Raw genomic sequence first — 21,829 nt, forward strand, 5'->3', positions numbered from 1 at the left:
GCTGCAGGTAAGGACTCTCCGCTTGGGTTGGGACACCGTCCAAGGAAACTCCTCAGGGTTCCTATGGGTTGGGACGCTGCCCTAAGATGTTCCTCGAGGTTGAGACTCCTTTTATTTTATTAGGTGAGTGATTGAGCATTTTGGGTTGTCGTTAAACCCCTGGATGGCGTTTTGGGTTGTCGTTAAACCCCAGGAGTTTGTGTGGTAATAGTTTGTTCTCCTCTCACACACAATTGAACTTGCTGTTTGTATGTTTGTAGAGTGTTGATTAATTGTGCAAAGAAATAAATTTTATTTTTTAATGTTTATTTGTTTATTTAAGAGTTTCCGCAACAACATCAAGAGCAAAGAAAGCCTGAATATCCATCTAAAGTCACCTGTGGATGGGAAAAATGGAAATGGAAACACAATATAAATGGAACCTCGGCTTTGTTTATTTTAGGAAAAGAAGTAAAATCTGGCTCCATTCCTCACTGACTTTTCATAGCCTTCTATATTTCAGTACTCTAAAGCACTCTCCAAAATTTACTCAACTCAAAAATACTGAGGGATGACATTTTTTTTCATTCTATACTATGTGTAATTATCTAAGATTTTGAAGTGTTATGGGATTAATAAATCAGGATTCTTAATTTAGACAAAGAAAAGATGTCATAATTTATGAAAGCTGCGGAAGCAACAGAATCTGAAAGGCATTCAAGCTGTGGACATATGACATGCATACATGTTTCAACTCTGGGTAAGGATTTTATTATGGAAGTTTTTGCTTAGTTGTTTCACATGTGTGTAATATGTTGAACATCACACAGAACGTTCTTTAAAACCTCTTATTAGAGCCTTACTAAATTAGTATCTCTTAGAAAGCAAAACATTAGTTTGAATACCCTAATTTTCAAGTATATTTTTTCAACTCAAAGTTTTTTCTCGTTAGAACTTGCTGTCATCTGTATGATAAACATAAAATGTTAGGTAAGCATCCAAAATCCCTTACAAAGAATAAGAATATTAGTAGAGCTCAGGCACTCTGAATCTTCCATATAAAGCATACAATCTATGCATACCATATCTGATTAAAAAAACAAACACCAAACAAAAAACATATCCTCTTTTTATCTGCAAAATTTATTTGACAAATGTGTCCTCCCCCACCAAAAAAAAAATACTGATCATAACTTTCTCTGTTTTGTCCTCAGGACCAAAGGTGCCCCCTTGATTGGTGAGGATACTCCAGTGGCTGTAAGTTTCAGATTTTCACGTAAAAAATTGCGCTGTCGAACTGTGGCTGATCTTATGTAACTGCTAGTAGAAATTACTTTTGCTGGCCTTATAGGTGGTAGGGTCTGTGGAGGCAGTCCATTGATTTTATACATCCACTGCATTGATAGTGTCTGAAAATAATGGAGAGACATAGAAAAAAAAAATCAGTGATCAAGTACGTAGAAAATTTGACAGTGATTTACCATGCTCTGTTGATTTCAAAAGATATTTATCCTTTTCTGTGTAAGGTACTGGAATAACACTGAATGAGAATTGCACTCCTCAAAGACTGAGAACTAAAATCACATTTAACTTTATTCAGGACCAGACATAACAAAGACAATAAATTTAGCTTCTTGGCTGATCTAAAATTCCTTTTTTATTTAGTAAACCCTATACCTCTGTATGTTTTTCAAAGGTAATTGTTCCACAGTACAATATAAAGGCCTCAGGTTTATACTGCAGGATTTATTTGCAGCTCTCGTATTGGTAATAATAGCATTATCAAATGGTGGAAATTTTGCTCTAAAATAATGAACAAAACTAAGAGAAAAAGACTGAGTATGCATAAGAGAATTGCAGCTTCTGGTTGAAATCTCTAGTTTGAAGAATATTTATGTGAATTAAAAATGACATTCTTCATTTGCTTTCTGTTTATTTCTGGTCTCTAGGAATGGAGCATATGTTTATATGTCATGTCTTGTAATGCTTCAGTACTTGATTCTTACTGAATATGTGATTCTTATTCTCATCATACATCCCATCTAGCCATACTTAAGGAGTATTATTTCTTTGCATATGAAGGCTATACTGCTATCTCCTATGTTCGTTTGTGTCCTGAAGCAGAATTTTGGATGTTAAACACTCAAGTGTATCTATTGAAGGTCTTTCAGTCATTTTTCTTTCAAAATATGTCACTCTAATTTTTAAAGCAAGTCTTTATTCCAAGTCTTCAGCATTTTCATGTCATTACATCTAGGAAAATGTCTAGTTATGATTTTTAGTTTTTTGCTCTCATTTCTTTCAAAAAAACCCCACAAACAACAGAAAGATTACAAATCCCAAAGACGTCATATTATGTGTCATTATGTCCAACTTGGTACTATGCAAAAGAAAGACAAAGCATTGCATGCCCACTAAGGCATGTACTGCAATCTATTCCCTCACACTCAGTGACTGGAAACCCCAGGTTTTTTGTGTGGACTTTTTGCTTCCAAGGCAAAACTTGCAGGGAGGACTGACTAAAAATGTATGGCATGATGTAGGTCTATTAAAATATATGTATACAAGTGGAATTTTTTTTATATAGAACATAGTGCTTGTATGTACATAGTACATACATATGCAGTGCACAGAACACACCAGATTCTGTGACTTTGTAGCCTCAAAGCAGTGGAGTCACATTAAATAAGTGATAATTCCAAATTCCCAAGATCTCCCTTTCCACATTTGGCACAGCACTGTAATCACATAGCTGAGCCACTTGTGGTTCTAGAGCAGGTTAGTTGGTGCTAGGCTTTTGCATCACACTGTATTGAACTACAGAGACGTGGTTTGTAGGATCACCTTTCTTTCCTGCTTCAAGTCATATAGATTTATCATTACAACACCACTTGTGATTTATGCAATTTATCTCCCATTTAAAACTAACTTACTAACAAACATTTGTAAATATATCCACTACACCTACACATCAGTATAATTTTTCATCCAAGGAAACAAAAGGTCAGAAGGGCTGTATATACTCTCAAATCGATCAGGAAATCAGTAAAACCATCAACCTCAAATCTCATGAGTTTTTCCCTCAAGCATTTAGTTAACAGTCCAGCTTCCAATGTGGCTGGCTTTGTGGCCCATTTGCTCATTCCAGCTTCAGATCCCTGCTTCTGCTTTGCTGCTGGGCATGTTAATACACCAACCAGATTTGGCCTACAGTGAGGAGCAACAATATCCATACAAATTGTGACAAATTTTCACATAGCATAAATGCCATCAGCTGTCTCCAAATCATGGTGTATATATTTGTCTAGTTGTTTATTGCGTTCAGTCAATTAATTATGGTCTAGGTAAAGCACTACAAATGCCATAAGGAAGACCAATCAACCTCCTCCATCTCAAACTTTCTCTACAGTCATTCCATAATTATAACAACATACAGAAGAGAATAAAAAGGATGTTAAAGTGGCCAACTTTATTAAATTTTGTTAAATATCAGATTTATATCTGACACTGAAGAAGTTTGAGTCGATGATGTTTCCCTTTTTCATCTTCATATGCTCTTTCCTATTGTTCTAATTGTTACCCTGTCATTGTTAAAGTATATTTAAGGGATATCATTGCAAGAAGTTTTGCATTCATGTTGCAGCTATTCAACAGGAAGATGTTTCAGACCATTAAACTGTAAACCCTTTGGTACAGGCTTTGATCTGTGCTATGTGCTTATACAGCATTTACAATATTTCACATACAGGTTGCTCACACTTACAGCTCTTAAATGCCATCATGATGTGAATCTTTATTTGTGGTGCTTCTTGTTAGACAACTGATTTTAACCAGAATTTTGGTAACTTAATATATACTTTTCCATGCTAATGTTGAAAGAATAGGTGACTGGTTTTTGCTGTGTATTTTAAAAAAACAGTTTTTAAAACCTCTACTTTAATATTGACAGTACTGATTTTACATAGTGTCTTTTGAATGAATTGCCTTATTCAAATAAGATTAGTAAGTATAAGATCTTAATAGATATTTCACCAAGCATGAATAATTTTTTAAACTTTCATTACTATTCTGCTAAAATCAAAATCTAATTTAAATTGAATATTATTCCCGTGTAAAACAGGCAGATTAACTCATCTTTATTCTCAACCTTATTTAATATTGTGGAATTATCTAGTGACTCTACTGACTATAAAGATAAAATCCAGCAAAAGCAGCTGTGACATGAACCAACATCAGTATCTTATGTCCAAAGATAAAGTTGTCATTTAAGAAAAGTAAATCACTCTCCAAAGTTAGTTAATTGTTTTATTAACTTCAGTACAAGATGAAATGCTTTATATTTCTTTAGTACACCAGATGAACAATTTAGTTTAAAGAAAATTTAACCTCAGGGTCATATTCACTGTGTGCAAGTTTCACGGATCACTTCAAGGTCAGAGAAAAGATCTGATAGGTGTTTCAGCCAATGGTTTAAACTGAGCATCAAGTTACTAAAAAAATATTTTCTGTTCATAAAATCCATGGATACTGTAACTTTACTGTCTATAGTGTTAGAAATTATTTGCAGTGGGATTAAACAGAAGTGGTAGGCTATGCCACCTCTCAACTTCATTTATCATCATCATTGAACAATTAATATAGTCTTCTGGGTAGTAAAAACCTTTTGTTAATTTCCTGTTTGCTATACAGATATCCTAGACAGTATGTTCTGTGAAAAAAATGTTTGTAGCTTGACTTGGTGAAGAAAAAAACACCTATTCTGTTGCTGTTGTAGACTGTGTCAGGTGTTGTTCTGTGGCAGGAGGGATTGCTCTTTCCCTGATGGAAACTCACTGGGTTCAGTGGAGAAAATGTTGTGGGCATTATCTCATGAATCCTTTAGATAGGATCCATCAAGCTAGAAGAAAAAATAAAATAAAATAAAACCGGGCAGTAATAACAAAAATACCCCACCCTGATTTATCATCTTGAACTATGGTAGTCCATCTAGTGTAAATCATGTGTTATCATCTGAGAGAGTTGGAGACAGTCAGTTGTGAAAAAATTGTGCATTTATGAACTGATTTACTGAAAGACTCTTGTTTTAGTTCAGCATTTTCTGCTAAAAGGGAAACAAGTGTTACATGAATGGAAAATAGTTACTGTAACTGTCAGCATAACTTGAGCTAGTGCTTTGTTTAGTACTAGAATCACCTAGAATTCAATAATTTTCAAAACAACCTAGAATTCAGTAATTTTTGTAAAACCTTAGACATCCACAAATGTCTATTTTACTAGAATATTTAATTTCCAAAAGCAAAATATTAGGTTTTCAAATGCTGCTGAAGCCGTAAGTATTTTCTTCAGGATATGGCTGTACAGCAAGAGTAAGTCTAACAAGTTCAGAATCTGTGCAAGTGCCTCAAAGCTGCTGTTTTGGGTTTCCAGGTCAGATATGTTTCAGCAAAGGAAAAGACGGAACAAATTTCAGACTTTTCTGGAGTGGTGGAGAGGAGAGAGATAGACTTCAAAAGGTCGTCTATATGTGACCATATAATTATGATAGAATATTTGACTTAGAAGCTGTATTTACTTGCCTAAGAACTGGGTCAAAATTTCCCAAATCAGAGGAACTCCTTCTTCTTCCTATGCTTAAGGCAGTGCAGTTTATTATATCAAATTTTGAACAATTCTAGTAAGTAATACTTTGACTAACCTGGTTGGAGTAATGGCCATCTGCAGAGCTAAATCTTTCTGAAGAATATTTTGAAGAATTCAAAAATGAGATGCATGCTGCCACTTCTTACTAAATATCATAAATTATTCAAGTAAGTTATTTAACCATCTTGATGACTGACTGAATAATGCTCATGAAGTAATTTATTCAGCAAATACTGGCAACAGTCACCAAATATAAAAGCATATTTTTTTGGTATCCAACTCATTCTTACAGATGGCTCATGATTCATAGGATTAATTTGCAGAACACAGATCATGCGTGTGTATTCACTGTAGGTTGGAAGTTTTACTGAGTTATATGCTAATTAATTGCCAGAGGAATCTATGTTAGGAGGGCATTAAATGTTGGGAGCAAGTATCAGGATTTTTAAGGTAAATGGTATTCCAATTATCTTCCAAACAGTGTTAACCCAGGAAAGTCCAAATAAAAATTGCACGACTTCCAAATAAGTTAAAACACAGGAAATTACAGCTAGTGCATCCAATATTCCCTGACCCTTTAATTTATACTGCAGTGATGACAAGCAAAAATTGACCAATTATGATCAGTGTATCCAGAATAAAATTAAAGCAAACCTTTATGTGAATCATGTGAACTGTGGAAGGAAGAGCAAAGGCAAGAAAGCTCATGAATCAAGATAAAGACAGTTGAATAAGTGAAGGAAAGGGGGAAAAAAACCCCAAAACAGACAAAACCAAACAAACAAAAACCCAAAACCAAACATAAAGGAAGTGATGCAAAGGCAGTCATTCACCACCTCACACAAGAAAACCAATTTTCAGCCAGGCTTTGAGCACTTTCTAATGAAGAAGATGGCTAAAAATCATTTTATTAGCTAAGAGGAACATTTCCAGATAGAATTAAAGGTGTCTTTATTGACTTCTGCAGTCCAAATATTAGATGTTTCACAGCACTGCTTAGATGTAATACAATCAATATCAACCATTTCTTCAGGACTGGCAATGATGTGAATACCCTCATACAGCAATGGTTCCCATGTTGTTATCAGCTTTTAGCATTATGAGAATTATAGTCGCAATAAGCAAACTAACCTTTCCTCATGCTTGTGAATCAAAAAATTTGAATATTGATTCTGCACTCAAAATCCAATGTTGCTAATTATAGGATGTGCTACATTCACTGCCTGTAACAAACTTCCTGGATCTCTGCTTTTAATCATAAAACTGAGGTCAACATCAACCAGTGGTGATGGACACAGCTGATACCTTATTTAATATGAAGCTGTTTCAATTATCATATTAACTTTGTTACATTTTTCCTTGCTCATTCTGTTTAAGAGATATAATTTAGAATAGCATTAAACTACGGTAATTAAAAAATCCAAGAGGAACAATGCAGATCATATTTTCACCAAGCTACTGAATAGGTAACAGTACCATTTGCTGTCAGGATATGCAAGTTTGTATAGTCAAGCTTAGAGAAGCCACACCTGGGTACTGTGGCTTGCACACTGCATCATTTATTTCCAGAACAGCATGACAAATGGGTTTGATATGCTATCTTCCATAGGCTAAATTAGTGATTATTCAGTAATAAAGGTGCACAAGCCTGACTTCTGGAGGGCTTGATAATGTTACCTGCAATCTGGCTCGCTCTGACATCTATTTTATCATTTAAGACTTATTTTGTGTACCTTCTGCTTTAGAATAGCTCTGAAGTCTCACCCACAAATTACAAAGCAATTGCTCGGGTCTCTAGCTGAATTCAGCACAGTGCGAGGAAATTAACTGTAAGCCAGCTTGAATTCACCCTTTTCCAAGCATTCGCCAGCCTCCTGGCTGCTCGGTCTTGTGTCTGGCAGCGATTCCTGCCCCAGGGAGCCTCCGCGAAGCATCTCCCTGCCCCAGCTGCATCTTGCCACCCCTAACCTCTGTCGGGTTTCAGTTCATCTTTACCAGCGCATCACAGCCTAGCTCTGAGGTATCCCTGCACTGAGGCACTCCTTTTTTTCCCCTCACAGCACTTGATAGCTTATCTAAGAAGCGTGCTCTCTGCACTAATATATCACTAGTGGCAATGCATTTTTTTTTCAGTTAGAACTGTGCTGTTTATGAGGACTATTATAAATGCAGAAGTTTCATTATGGAATAATACCTATTTAAAAATGCTCTCTAGTTGCTCTGTCACTGTTTCTTACTTGTAGCTCAACTAGATTATGATGTCCTCTTTCACAGCTACAGAAGCAAGCATGATGATTGTCTTTCCTGGCTTTTTATTATGTTTCATTCTTTGATCTACAGAAATTTTTTAAGTAATTTTCTATGTCACTTTTGCAAAATTAAGATTCCTAACAGCTATTCAAGTAATTGTCTAACTTCAGTTGTTTTGATAGGTAGTTGACTGAGAACAAACGTTTTAATGATGGTTATAGAACATTTAATTGTTTCAGCAAAGTAATTAAGGTTTTCTGCCATTAATAAAATCTACTGTAAGTATTCATGAATATTAAAGTCTTAAAGAATCCACAAAATATCCTATGAAGTACCTGATCTCTGTGCAGAAAATATAAATTAAGCTGCATTATTTCAATTGTATATATACATTCAGTTAATAAAACATACACACTAAATTCTGGTAAAGACAAATTGTAATCTCTTAACACTAATTAGCTCCTCAGGTTTGGGTTCTCAGCAGGGTAACTAAACAAAAAAATTTGCATGCACAATATTTGGGTTTAATGTTTACAACAAATGAGAAAAAGATGACTGTAGGATCTTCCTCCGTAATCCTAACCTCCCATTTTACTTTACAACATAATTGTAATGACCAACATAAACCAAAGAATTTACACTGTCATCTCTGCTGCTTTACAGCCTAATTATCACTGTTCATTGAAGCACACAAAACTGACAGTTCTGCTACTCACTATTCATAGAATTTAATAATAAAAATATGTTCCTGTTAGGACTATGACTTTACCCTCAGAAATGCAAAGGAAATTTTACATCAAGAGTGCTGTAGTCCTTTACTACAGCAGCATCAGAAGAGATGTGACACTGTAAAATAAAAGAAACTTCCTCAGTGTTTCTAAAAATAGCCCAAAGCCTCAGCCGGTATATTGGATAGAAAAGATATCTGCAAGAGCAGTTCTTCAGTGTTAGGTCCAACATTAATTGCATCTCACCAGCTCTGTTATTATTCCCCAAATAAGAGTGATTTAATACTGCTTTTGCCATCTATCTAAATCTGTCTCCCGAAGGTCACTAATGAAAATTATCTCAGCTAACAGGAAAGGCAGAAAAGAGTATCTGGTATTCTCAACATGTCATCAAGTCTTATTTCAGGTCAATGTTGAGAGCGTGGCAGCAGAATCACACACAGCCGCAGATGGTCTGGCTTACATTAGAACTACAGGAATGAAAGTGTGTGTGGAGAGGAAAGGGGGAAAGTCTGATGCACACAAAAGGGCTGTCAATAAGAGCAAAGAGAACACAAGCCTCAGGAAAACATTACTGAAACAATACTTCAATTGGACTAAGAATGTTAGAAATATCTCAAACATACTGTGATGGTGTAATATTGGTCCAAATTGCACTTACAAGCATTAAGAGCCCTCAACATATTTTTGAACATACAGGAATAAGATATGATCCGGTATGTATATGTAATATGTATGAGTGACTTCCTATACCCATGCACAGTACCAAAGCTGGGGCCATAAAGAGCCATCTGCCTAGATCTTAACCAGAGACTGAGGTATAAATAGATGCAGGCTAAAAATCCAATTACTCAAAGTCCATCTGTACCCACCAATTTCTAAAAGGAAGCTTTGGATTACTGACTGAGTTCTTGGAAAACTAATAATAATTTTTGACCATCATGTTTATCCCATTCCAGACAAATTTATTGTGCTAAAGCTCATTAGTGATGGAAGGTAAACCAAAGACAAGCATGGCTAGTATGTTTACATGTGTAATTCCTAAAAACAGGAGTTCAGTTCCAGAAAGCCATTAGAAGTTTCTGAGCTCTGTAGATGTGTCATAAAGTATTATGTAAATATAAAAGAACACAGAATAAATTCAGTTATTTTCTTTGTCAAATGGAAGAGCAATAAGCATTGCTGCTGTTTATGTAAAAAGACTAAATTAATCAAATGTCTAATACAGTAAAAAAAAAACAAGTAGGAGGGATTAAAGGGACTTCTTGTTTTTCCAGAATTTGAACTTCACTTTCACCGTTGTACAAACTGTCACTCAGATAAAACTCTATAGTCATTTGCCATGTTATCTTTTTATCAACTTTGTTTTAAATTAATATTGCTGTTTCACTTCTAATATAGTAGCCCAAAAACATTGTCAGCATGCAGTGAATAGATTTAAACTACAAACCATGATTTGTAGAGAGTTTGGCATGTTTGCTGCAACTGTATGTTTTTGACAAGCAGTTTCCCTTTAAAGAATGACTTAAAACTTAAAAATTAATTCCTGCACTAATAAGGACATTTTTACTACAGAAGGAACAAATATCTTCAAATGTTTCCTGACCTTCAGACTTACTGAAGCTACTTGGTTATGAATTCTTTTTATTTGGAAGTTTGTTTTTAAAAAGTTATTCCTGGCTTTGTGTTCTGAAATACTGCTTTCTATAGTTTAGTATCTAGCTTCTAGTGCCTTTGATCCTAGGAGGTATGGTACAAGTAAAATCAATAGCCTTGGCCTCACATATTCAGTTACTCATATATTCTCCACCAGTTCTTAACATGATTATTTTGATTCTCTGTGAAAAGTCATTCTGTCATGTTGTCTATAGAACTGGGGCAAACATATCAGCATAAGTATCTGTCTCTGGTGATGATGACAAAGAGGTAACATAGAAATTAAAATATAATCTGCTTTTCCAGCTTGTCATGAGCTAATTTTAAAAATATAGTTTTATTCTTGACCATTGTGAAGAGTAGTAAAATAATCACAGTACATCACGTGTGTTTCAATGCTGGTTTTTTTTGTATAGGATTCCTTTTTTTCCTACTCCTCCTGAACCTATATTTGTGTATTGCATTCAGGAAGGCTTACCTGAATTACAAGTGTTGCTGTATGCTTCTTGCCGTACATCCTTGGCTTGAATCCCACCGTTATACGAGTTCCCACAGTGCCTGCTGGAAGGAGTTCTCCAGCTTGGGGCAGCACAAGGAATGCAGGATCACTGCCCGCCAGGAAGTGTGCAGTGAACGGCTCTGGGTACCTACGGAAAAGCACAGGAGGATGCTGTGCCTTTTATGGTATCTTCATACAATTTATGTACAATCTAACATTAAGCCACCATGTGGCATGACTCAGGGAACTTGGCAGCCCATGGAATGCGTGTAGAATATTAATAGCATTCTTACATACAGAATAAATATTCTGTAGTAATTATTTACATTAATTTCTAATTATTTATAATCTTTCTACACAGGGACCTGCATATTGGTCTTCCATTTCAAATGTACTTACATTCTATTATAAATATTCTAAAAACTACAGAATGATGATAGTATTTTCCACTAGAAAGAAAAGAATCATCTGACCTGTAAAGATGTAATAGTGGTGATAGAAATAAACTCCATGTCAGAGTGAAAATACACTTTTCCTATCTAAAGTCCCTTATTTTTCCAGTCTCTAATCAAGCAAAACTTACAAGCTACCCATTTTATTAAGTTTTATGACTAGAACTGAGTTTGCAATCTGGTAGAGTGTTACTAGATTGGGAGGGAGATCTGAAAGCCTTGAAATTAATATATAGAAAATAATAATCTTCCATCATTGTTTTCCATATTGTTGATATCCTATAAACTAAACACTTTAAAATATTGTAATAATAATAATTAGGTTTCTCTATCGATAGTGTTGCACATTTCTTATCTCAAAGAAATTGTGTCACGGGCACTGCAGATCTTGTCCAATTGTTAGTTTCATGGCAGTACTGTTGAACCAAAGAAAATGTCTTATTCCTGGTAAAGACAGTGGCTGAGGACTACAAAACAATTTTAGGCCAATCCCAAACTGAAACCTGTCTGTCACATTTCTTTAGGGACTCTTTGCCATAAACTTTCTCAGCATGAAAAGAATGTGTGTTTTCGTATTTTCCAGTCAGGCATTGTCTTTTTTGTCTTTATATGTATTGGTGAGGACAACTCTATCACTATCTGGACAGGAAGAGAACAAAAGAAATTAAAACTAGAAATACAGCAGCATGGTCAAAAAATAATCCACAATACCCTGCCACAGTACAGAAGGGCAAGTATCATGCATGCTTAGAGAGAACACATTTTCAGTTGATAAGACTTGAAGAATGAAAAACGAACAGCATCTCAAATAAAAGCTGTTCAAATATGTTTATTCATGGCTTCTCACACCAGGAGTGACACTGCTTTTCAAAGAAAATACAAAGAAGTAAAATTTAATATTTTATAACAATTCATATTGCTACGGAAATGTCCCACATTTCCTGGGCAAGTGTTATTCCGTGGGTGGTATGCTGGGCCTATGTCATCTTGCTTAAAAATAGCTCTCCTTTGGAATACATTCTCCTGAAAGGTTTTCCTAAATTCAAAATGCTCACATGAAAGAAAGGTCACACTGTAAGTTTATAGAAACAAATAGTGCAAGTGCAGGAAACAGAAACAAAACTGCTTCTGCCTCCTCAAAAACAAAACAAAACAAAACAAAACAAAACAACTGATATTTAGCAGTGCTATCGGACTTGGGTGCGTTATCAGATTTAGCCTAGCATTTTCCTTTAGGAAACAGCAAGGTGGACAATACTATTGAATGTCTGAAACTACATTCTACATGTCAAATCTTGTGACATCAAACTTATGCTGACTCTCTCCTTTCGTGGTGCTTAAAGGTGTGCAGCTGAGTTTATAGCCCTGGCCATAAGCACTAATCCTACTATGGCCTGAGTTCCCATCTATGTGCCATGTAAAACTTCGATTTTCATATCTGTATTTCCTGCAAGGACTGTTCAGCTGTGACTGCTTAGAGCATACTTAATACACACAAAGGACATGCACAGGATGAAAAAGAAGTAATGCTTCTTAGACTGAGAGCAGAGTAGAGAACTCATCAAAAATATCTGAGATGAATATTCAAACCCTGGTTCTGGAAATAGAGACCTGAAGACAGGTCTTTATTTCCAACATCATTGCTCTACACAGTAGATTTAGGAACATTTAAGACAGCACTTGATCTCCCATGTTCAGTCTGTTTTCTGATAAGTAGTGAGCGATGAGGACTTCTAATAAATACTTTGTGTCTTCGTAAAACATACAAGAGCATGATAGACTACAGATTCAATGATGAAATGCTAAGGGAGATGGGACAGGCTGCATGCACAGAAGAAAATAAGCACTTTATTCCTGCAGAAATTGCATCTTAGTAGGGTGTGATGCAACAGCAGGTTTTTTTCAGAGACCATAAATGATTCCTCAAAAATGCACAGGAAAAAAAGCTATAGTTTTAGTCCTGACAAGGGAACCAGACAGTTTAAAATGAAACTGCTACAGAACTGATCTCTATTTGCCAAGTTAGAGAAAAAAATCTTAATACATTAACCTTGTCAGATTTTAATATTCACAAAGAAAAATGGAGAAAACCTAATAAGCTTTAAAGAAAATCTACATGCTTCTTGACAACATTGGCAGAAGGTTCTAGAGGCAGCTATATTTTTTTTCTGTGTTGAGTAAAATGTATATACATATACACATACCTACATGAACACATATAGTCATGCCTAAACCCTTGCCATTCCTCTTTCCCTACCCGTCTCTTCCCTTGCCCTCCCATCCCCAAAGCCTGGCACTTTTAAACAAAAGAGTCAAGTCAGTTAGTGGAAACAAAATGTTCCTCGAAGTGGAAGCTATGTCCCAATAAATAAAATAGAAATTCTGTCCAATTAAATGTATAGCCATAATGATAAATCAGTAGGGATTCTGATGAAGATACGGCTAACAGTACAAGAACTAGCAATTAAAAACTTAATCACACACAATCAGAAAGAGGAACATTTCACAGTGCCTTCAGTGCTGATAAATCATGAATCTATATTTAAAAATATATCTGAAGATGACATCTCAAGAAAAAACAGTGTTTTCACTGATGTTCACATCAGGGAGATCACCTGGCATCCTTACTAGCTCACTAGCATAAGTAAATTGCTTGTCATTCTCATCTCCTATAGTACAGAGAAAGATGGAAATAAAATTCCCAGAATAGCACCTGAATTTCAGACATTATTGTTTTCAGTGTCTGTATATTTAGCGTGTAATTTAAAATTAATAATTATGTGTTTTAAAATTATTAAAAATTAATTCCTCCTTTTTGATTACTGCTTCAGGTAAAACAGCTCTGGAATCAATTTTTTGCTTACCATTTCTTGACCATGAAGGATAGTGATGAGTCAGTCTGCATTTTTTTCAAGAAGGCTTTTGTTTAACTCAGGGGTGGCAGATACTAACATACACAAAGTATAACGATGTGTAGAGTTTTGAAAACACATTGAACCACCCACAAATTAATTAGTAAATATAGAGGCCATATAAACCAGAGAAAGCAAATGTGTCTTCCCACCTGCATGTTCCATAACTCCTGTTGTAATGGTTTGTTGTTGCTTTCAGACAACATGAACTCTGCCCTTGCTCAAATAATGAATGAGTAAATATTAATTTGAATTTAAATAATCATTGGACAATGAAATCATGGTGATCAGAAAGAGTGAAAATGGAGCTAGTATTTAATAGACATATTTATAATTAGTCCTTTAATCTTGTTCTTAAATAGTACTGTTCTTAAATAGCAGTTTGTGCCTATCAGTCTTGTCATGTTAAGGCAATTTTCAAATTAGTAAACTAAAAAAGAATAGTACCTTGTGTTTTCAATTAAAGAAAACCTTAAAATTCATTTTCTCATAGAAATCTCACTGCAAAACTTATAAAACACCCAGCAATCTGAAAATATAAGGTTTTATTAAATTAAGGCTCAAAATAGCTTTATTCTTTACTCCTTTATTCCTCAAACTACTGAAGTATTAAGTTATTCCTATAGAAATGTATTCTTTTACAAAATTTGGCATTTTGCAAACTATACATATAAAACAATGTACAATGCTTTTGATCATTTTTTTTTTCATTAAAAGTAGAATAACAAAATGTCTTAATCTGTAAAGTATATAACTTCTTAAGCAAATGAGGGATATGGCTTGAAAGTGTGCAATGTGCTTCCAAAACCAGTTAATCATAACTAAACTTACTTCTTGTAATTTGTAGTTGTTGGATGACACAAGACACAAGAAATTTCAGTTATTATGTAATAAAGTTCTTTAAACATTAACTGTATACAGTTGTCAAATTCTATAAAATTATTAATGATAATATGATTAAGATAAATGTTTTTCAATAAAAAAGCTGTCAGTGGAAAAAAATTAGGAAAATAAATCCTCATTATTTATCAATGTTGGTTAAGTTTTATACCAAAACCAATTCTGGTTTAACTGACCACTCTAAATCCTGAACTCTGGACATCAGAAAATTCTGTACATCAGAAGCTCCAATTACCACTCTGTAGCTTTGCAAAGGCTGTTTCAGAATTAAAGGACTTTCAAAAAATATGAAGAAACACTGCATGACTAATGACTGTGAGGGAATGCTTACCAACTATAACACCACTTTTGCTGTGTACATTTTGTAAAATCAAAGCAGGAGCTACAGTTTTTATCTTCACAAAATGTTAAGATTTCTGTCTCCTTCCTGTTCTTAATAAGTGTACTGTATTTGCAGATTTATAAACTGACTTTTCCTGCTAAAAGCACTCCACGTGACATGGCTAGGTACAGCTCCTGGATAAACGTGTGAAATGCCAGATATTGTATTTTTAGGAAGGATGATCATAACTTTTTGGAAGCTCTGCCACATGTGTATCATTATTGATATTTTCTACAAGTCTCCATTCAGACTCCAAAAGCAGAGCGTGGTCAGATTTTGTTCTTTGCAGCTGCCACTGTGTGAGAAATGCTAAGATAAAGTATTCTAATTACATCTTTAGCTTAATGGTAGAGTCTTGCAGAACTGGCAACAAAGAGATTGGCATAGGAATCTAGGCCTGTAACGTGCACAGAGATCTGTGAGTGGGTGAGGAAAGGGTGCGTGTGCTGAGAACTTAATGAATGCATTTTCTTGCAGCATAAATAGTTCTGGCTCATGGAAATTCTAATGAAATACATCAGTAATTACAGTAAACCAGAAATATTTCTTAAAGTTGTGACTGTAAACATTTTTTTGTTTTTCCCTTCACAATTAGGGAGGATACAAAAAAAAAAAAAAAATGGATCACTCACTATTCTTCAGACAGCACTAAAATTAGTTTTGTGTGATCAAGGAATGTGTTTGATCGACTATTTATTCTATGCACTAGGAAATGTGCATAGAAGAAGTAAGGAAAATAGAAGTAAGGAAAATATAAGGACGATAACTAAGAGTGCTCATGCAGTCATTTTAAAACCTAATTTCATCTTTCTTCTCATTTCTAGAGTCCACCTGTATTTGTTCTCTCTTTATTCTAGCTCTGTTTCCATCACCTGGTGGAGCCTTGGATTTTGCAGATACCACTCCATGGAGACTATATTGGTAAAACATTGCTTTTGTAATAACAGGTGCTGACTAAATATGTTTTTCTGAAGCATAGTCTAAGTTCATCTGAGAAGTTCCCTCAGTGTAACAAATATTTGGTTTGTGATAACTGAGTCACAGTTTGTAACTCAGGATTGGAGTGAGAGGTTGGGATGGAAGCATGGATAAAATTTTACTGTATATGGGGAGCAATATGTGATTAAAACAATCACTAACATGTACATGGAAAGCTAGAATTATATTGGTGAAAGGAGGCTCTGTGTATGAGAAATATGCAGATAGAATGAACAGGAGAGAGTTACCCACCACCTTGACTAAACAACCAAAAGTAATGTAGTTTTAAAAAAAAAATTCAAGTGAATATAGTGTTCATATATCTACATCTTTTATGTTGGCTACTGAAGTATTTGCACTGAAAACCAAATAAGGTAACATTCTGCTGTATCTGGATATCAGTATTTTAATGTGAAGAAGTAAATCCAACTGTCAAAATACCTCTGTACAGAAATATATAGTAGCAAATATTCTCCAAAAACCAGTTCTGTATAAATACAATTGTTCTGATCCCAAACCATAATTGATTAAGGATACATTAAGAAGTTATTTTTAGTAAAACAAATACAGAAAGGACAAGTTTTCTTAAACAAAACATCACTTCTGGAATTTTTATTCTCCGTTTCAACTACAGACATCAGCATAAAATAATGGACCAATTATTTGAGTTGGATATCAATAAAGCTTCTATAATTTTTATTTCCAGGGATAAAATTCTATCTATTCTTTTTGGCTAATACTAATACCACTGTTGTTCTGTAAACCACTGGCATTCAATAATGCATTTGGTATTGAAACAAACACTAATGCTAACACAAACATTAGAGGCTTGTACCAAAGCAAATTACCTCTGGAAATGCTGTCAATGATTTCAGCTGGTGATGAAGTAAACCTACATTTGTGACAAAACCCAAAGAAGGTCACTTATGAATGTTAAAAAATGACAGAATTTTCTTACTTAAGTGAAATCTGTATATTTGACTCTAACCAATCTTAATACCATTACAATAAACTGTTCAACAATATATCCCTTTTGAACTTTTAAAGCTGAAAGTAAAATATTGGACTACTCATATTACACAACTGTCCTAGGAGCAGACAGTTTTAAAAAATATATTTGAGTTTTCTTCATACAACAAACACAACTGGCTGCATTCTCAGTGTCTTTCATCATTTACTGAAGCAGCTATTGGTCTGTTTCTCACTGGGGACATGTGTGTCTCAATTTTAAATGTATTAAAACAGTGAGTGCATTACATATTTTCATGTAGTCTCAGAGCTTTCATTACTGCAGATCATTATGAACAGAGTATCAACTACCCCCATTTGTAACTGTTCAACGTTTCATCAAATGTAGTTATGGGTAAACTGGAAAATCATTAATTCAGTCTGAAATATTTCATACACATTGAGGATTTTGCTGAGGAGGGTTGGAATTAAAGGGAGAAGCCCACATTTGAGTTGCAATAGTTGTAAAGAAAAAGCAAGCTAAAACCATTGAACTCATAGCTTCGTAGTGGTCACCAAAGATGCTCTGTGGATCACTAAAGATCCTCTTTCAACTTAGTATGTATACAAGAATCCTAATATGTCCTAACAAGTTACTAAGCCTTTTTTTGGGCCCATGGTTCTCTAATATTTTTTGTTGCATCACTATGCACCCTGCTAGACCAAAAAGATGCACAGGTCTTCTCCGTGATGCTGTGCAACCACTCTGTTCTGCACATAGCAGACAGAGAAAAAGACACAGCTGTAGAGTCCCTTTCTAGCAGGTTGCTCAGAAATACATCTGTTCTCCCCCCAGTTATTCTCAAGGTAGCAGTGCCACGAGGTACTTACCAGCATAAGAAAGGTAGACAGAAATTATCTATATGCAGGGTGAAGAAGAAAACACCTCTCTTTAAATTCCAGAACTGATTCTGTATGGGATTGTGTTGTTAATAGTTTACTTAAGAAAAAACTCTAAAGGGCTGATCATTTTTTTCAGGGAAGGTCTATAGGATGACACTCCGTATCCAGTTGAAACTTTTAATCCATATTTTAATATTTCATGGGTTTATTTTTAATCTAAGTTATTTGAGTTATTCAAGCATTAAATTACATCTGTAATGTACGGGTTTCTTGTGTAATTGCTTTTAAACTGCAGATCCTGTATGCTAAATGTTGGTTGGCTGAGTGTTCTATTTCTATAACAAAACCCCCACCACCAAAATTTCATAAACAAATCAAAGATAAGATAAATCAATGTAACACTTACAGAGCAGTTGTTGGCACTATTTACAACATGGACCTTATTCAGTATATTCAGGCATTGCACTTTGTATTTGACATGTATGGGGGGGAATCTGTTATGAAAAATAAAGTTGCAATTTGTTTAAGGGAAAGAGAATCTGTCTTCCATCATGGTTCCTTCTTTATATAACTATAATGATTTAAGTTTTATAACACCTTGCTGAAGAACATTAGGTCTCTTCACTACTATCAAACACCTACCAGGAGATTACAGTATTGCCAGAGCAATTGCTTCACTTTTGTTCCTGAAACAGCCCATTCTACTGAAGCTGTTAACTTGAACACTGTGATAGGAGCCTTTTTCAGAGTCCTCAATAATTATCATCACTGACAGTCATCTAAAAGGTGGAACATCTGTCCATCTTAGATGCACAGATTTTGGAAATAAGCTCTTTAAAAAAATAAATTGATTGGAACTAAGGACACTTCCTGCTGGGGATGCTACAACAGCAAGTATCTACAATGAAAGTTAACTATCAATCAGCATATCTGGCACTTTCTACACACACGGTAAAAAAAATTCAATTTCAAAGAAGAAAGGAAATTTAAAACCCTCCATAAGCTAATTAGATTGTAAGCATCGTGATCCTTTCAGGGTCTCTGTTTATTATTTTAAAACTTTTCTAGCAGCACCACATGATTTACTCCTTGACTTTCTGCTATAGAATATATGACACTATGGATTTGCTATAACATTATGAAACTCTGAGAAAATTATGAAAAGTATGTAAAAATATATTAACAGAGATTTCTACAGGACTTTTAAAATAGAGAGTAACAAAATATGGAAGAATGACAAAATTATTTGATCTAGTGGAAGAGTAGAGATGAATTCATAAGCTGCTTATATAATAAAACAGTAATAATGTTTTAAAAAATGGCACATTTAGAAATATTCAAAGCACAATGTAAAGGCTTGTTTTTAACTTGGTATAAGTATAAAGAACTTTGAAAAACAATCTATGAGTAAAAACATCAAGGCTTTAATAGTGAGACTTTAATATCAGAACACACCTGCCTTAACATTGTATTACACAGTTAAAAAAACAAAAGCATTTCAGGGCAAAACTTTAAAGTTATAACATAAACATTTGGAACTATTTCGCAAATTTTTCCTTGAGTGGCTACAGCCTAAATGTAGAACGTTTCTGTTTCCTACAGCACAATTTAAAAATCACATTTGTTACATATACAATGCAGAACTTGAAAGTAATGATGTATTACTGAAATAGCTGCAGCTCAGCTATGTTTCTGTTGCCCAAATCTATGCTATCTGATGTATTTGAGTGTGAGTTCTAGCCTCAGAAAACTGCATAAGAACTTCACCATACTTCTTTTTACCTTGTTTGGCTTGTAAGCTTAAAGGCAACTATAGATTCTTTATTCAGGCCAACTGCTTCAATGTTGATGACGTCATCCACTTCTGGCTCCGTAGCAATGAACAGCATTGGAAACTTCCAAACACCTCCTGTAGTGCACTGTACTACTAGCGTTGCTTCATTCCTTAAAAATTCAGATAAAAACATTCATTAAAAAGAACAGCATTATCACACATAAACTCAGTAAATGAATGTCCAAAATAAGCCTTGAGTGTGTAGAATTATACTACGGTAAAATGAAAATACAGATGGTTTTAAATTGGAATACATCTTTAATTTTATGTGGAATAGTACACACCAGTTGCACTTTGGAATGTAAACTAAATAGCATTTGATATTTGCAGCAAAGTACAAGAAAGGGCAGAATATGAAAGCAAAATGATGGACACAGCCATGAGATATTATTCTTCTGCTGCTTACTCTCTGTTGCGTTAAACAAATTTAACTCAGTTTGTTTTATTCATTATTCTTTATTTACTGTGGTGTTATAGGAGAATTTGGTCTAAACTATGTTAGCAGTTCATATTAAAATCAAATAGATTCAACAGAGGTCTATGTACTTTAGAAAAATTCCAGACTTATGTCTTCAGATTGTCTCTAGAAAGTTCGTGCTGTAGATTCTGATAACAAAGAAACTAATTAATTGCAGTCATTAAGTCCTCTACATGAAGTCTGATAGATCTCAAGTACATAAAGATAAGAAAACAAACTAAATCAAAAAATAATAATAAAAAAAAAGGTCAGAGCAGAAATAAAAAGCCTTTCTAAATTAATCTCCCTTCTGACAAAATGACACTGCATGAGGTAGGTGCAATTTTTCCCTAAAGGTTTGATCTTTATTTCAGTAACCTTCTGGTCTACTGCAAATACAGTTCCCTCCAGCAACCCGTGCTATTCAGGAGTGATTGGTCCCTAATCTTCCTGGTAAAGTTGAGCCTCTGAATTTACCTTGTGCCTGCATCTTACTGAAGCTGTTTACTGAAGTTGTTTTGTTTTGGTTTTTTTTTTTCTTTTACGAGCTGGGATGTACTAATATAAGTCAAAGCAAACCCATAATTTTTCACATCACAGTTGTAAAAGAGGATAATATTTTCCTGTGGACTGCCATTACTGGGGCACTAGAGACTAATTTCAAATTCAATTATCCCTTCCAGCCAAAGAATATGTACAGATGGCTGTCTAGGAAAAGTTTTTCAAGACTGATAGACCATCTTGCCTGTATGCTTTCTGCAAATTTTGAGAACAACTAATTTTCACTGGAAGTCTTTCAGTACTCCGATGTTTAGAAGTAAATAGATGCAGACACAGTCTGAGGCAGTAACTCAACAGACTCATCTTGCAGGCATTAAAAAGAAACACTGTCAATTTTAATATCTAAGATATCATACTGAGAAGGAGCAAGTGAAAAAATCTAAAATAATAGATCTCAGAGGTGAATACGAAATGAGGAAAACAGTGCAGGGAGGTGTTTTCATAGCTAAGAGTGACCAGACAGGATTTTATTGCATGTTCTGTTGGTAATATGGAACAGGAGCTTACCTCATTGGCTTGTTAGGTGCAAACACTATATTAAAGATCAGCGTTACTATTCTGGATTCGGTATCCCATTCTCTTTGAACCAGATGCATACCAACCAAAGATTCAAGCTGAGATTTAATTTCGTTTGACTGATATTGCAAATCATACAGAAATTCCATTGTTGTAGAGAAACCTAAGTGATATAAGAGAAAAAGGTCAGTCTGTGTGCACTCTAATGTTACACAGCTGTCTGGCTAGTAGTTA

The 21,829-nt window shown here is 34.6% G+C and overlaps 1 protein-coding gene across 1 annotated transcript in view; it reads right to left on the reverse strand.

Annotated features, from left to right (window-relative positions):
- Nucleotides 1–410: 410 nt before the first annotated feature.
- The window catches only part of CFAP47 (cilia and flagella associated protein 47), a 341,806-nt gene continuing 320,387 nt past the window's right edge, over nucleotides 411–21,829 (reverse strand). Inside the window, exons 61-64 of the mRNA XM_042788270.1 lie at nucleotides 21,587–21,758; nucleotides 20,010–20,171; nucleotides 10,732–10,900; nucleotides 411–1,388 (exon numbers count right to left, since the gene is read on the reverse strand). Coding sequence (XP_042644204.1) covers nucleotides 1,167–1,388; nucleotides 10,732–10,900; nucleotides 20,010–20,171; nucleotides 21,587–21,758 — 725 coding nt within the window. The 3' untranslated portion in view covers nucleotides 411–1,166. The remainder of the gene's footprint in view (nucleotides 1,389–10,731; nucleotides 10,901–20,009; nucleotides 20,172–21,586; nucleotides 21,759–21,829) is intronic.

The sequence above is a fragment of the Tyto alba genome, unplaced genomic scaffold (genome assembly GCF_018691265.1).
Source record: "Tyto alba isolate M040663 unplaced genomic scaffold, T.alba_DEE_v4.0 Super-Scaffold_14, whole genome shotgun sequence".
Classification (NCBI taxonomy): Eukaryota; Metazoa; Chordata; class Aves; order Strigiformes; family Tytonidae; genus Tyto; species Tyto alba.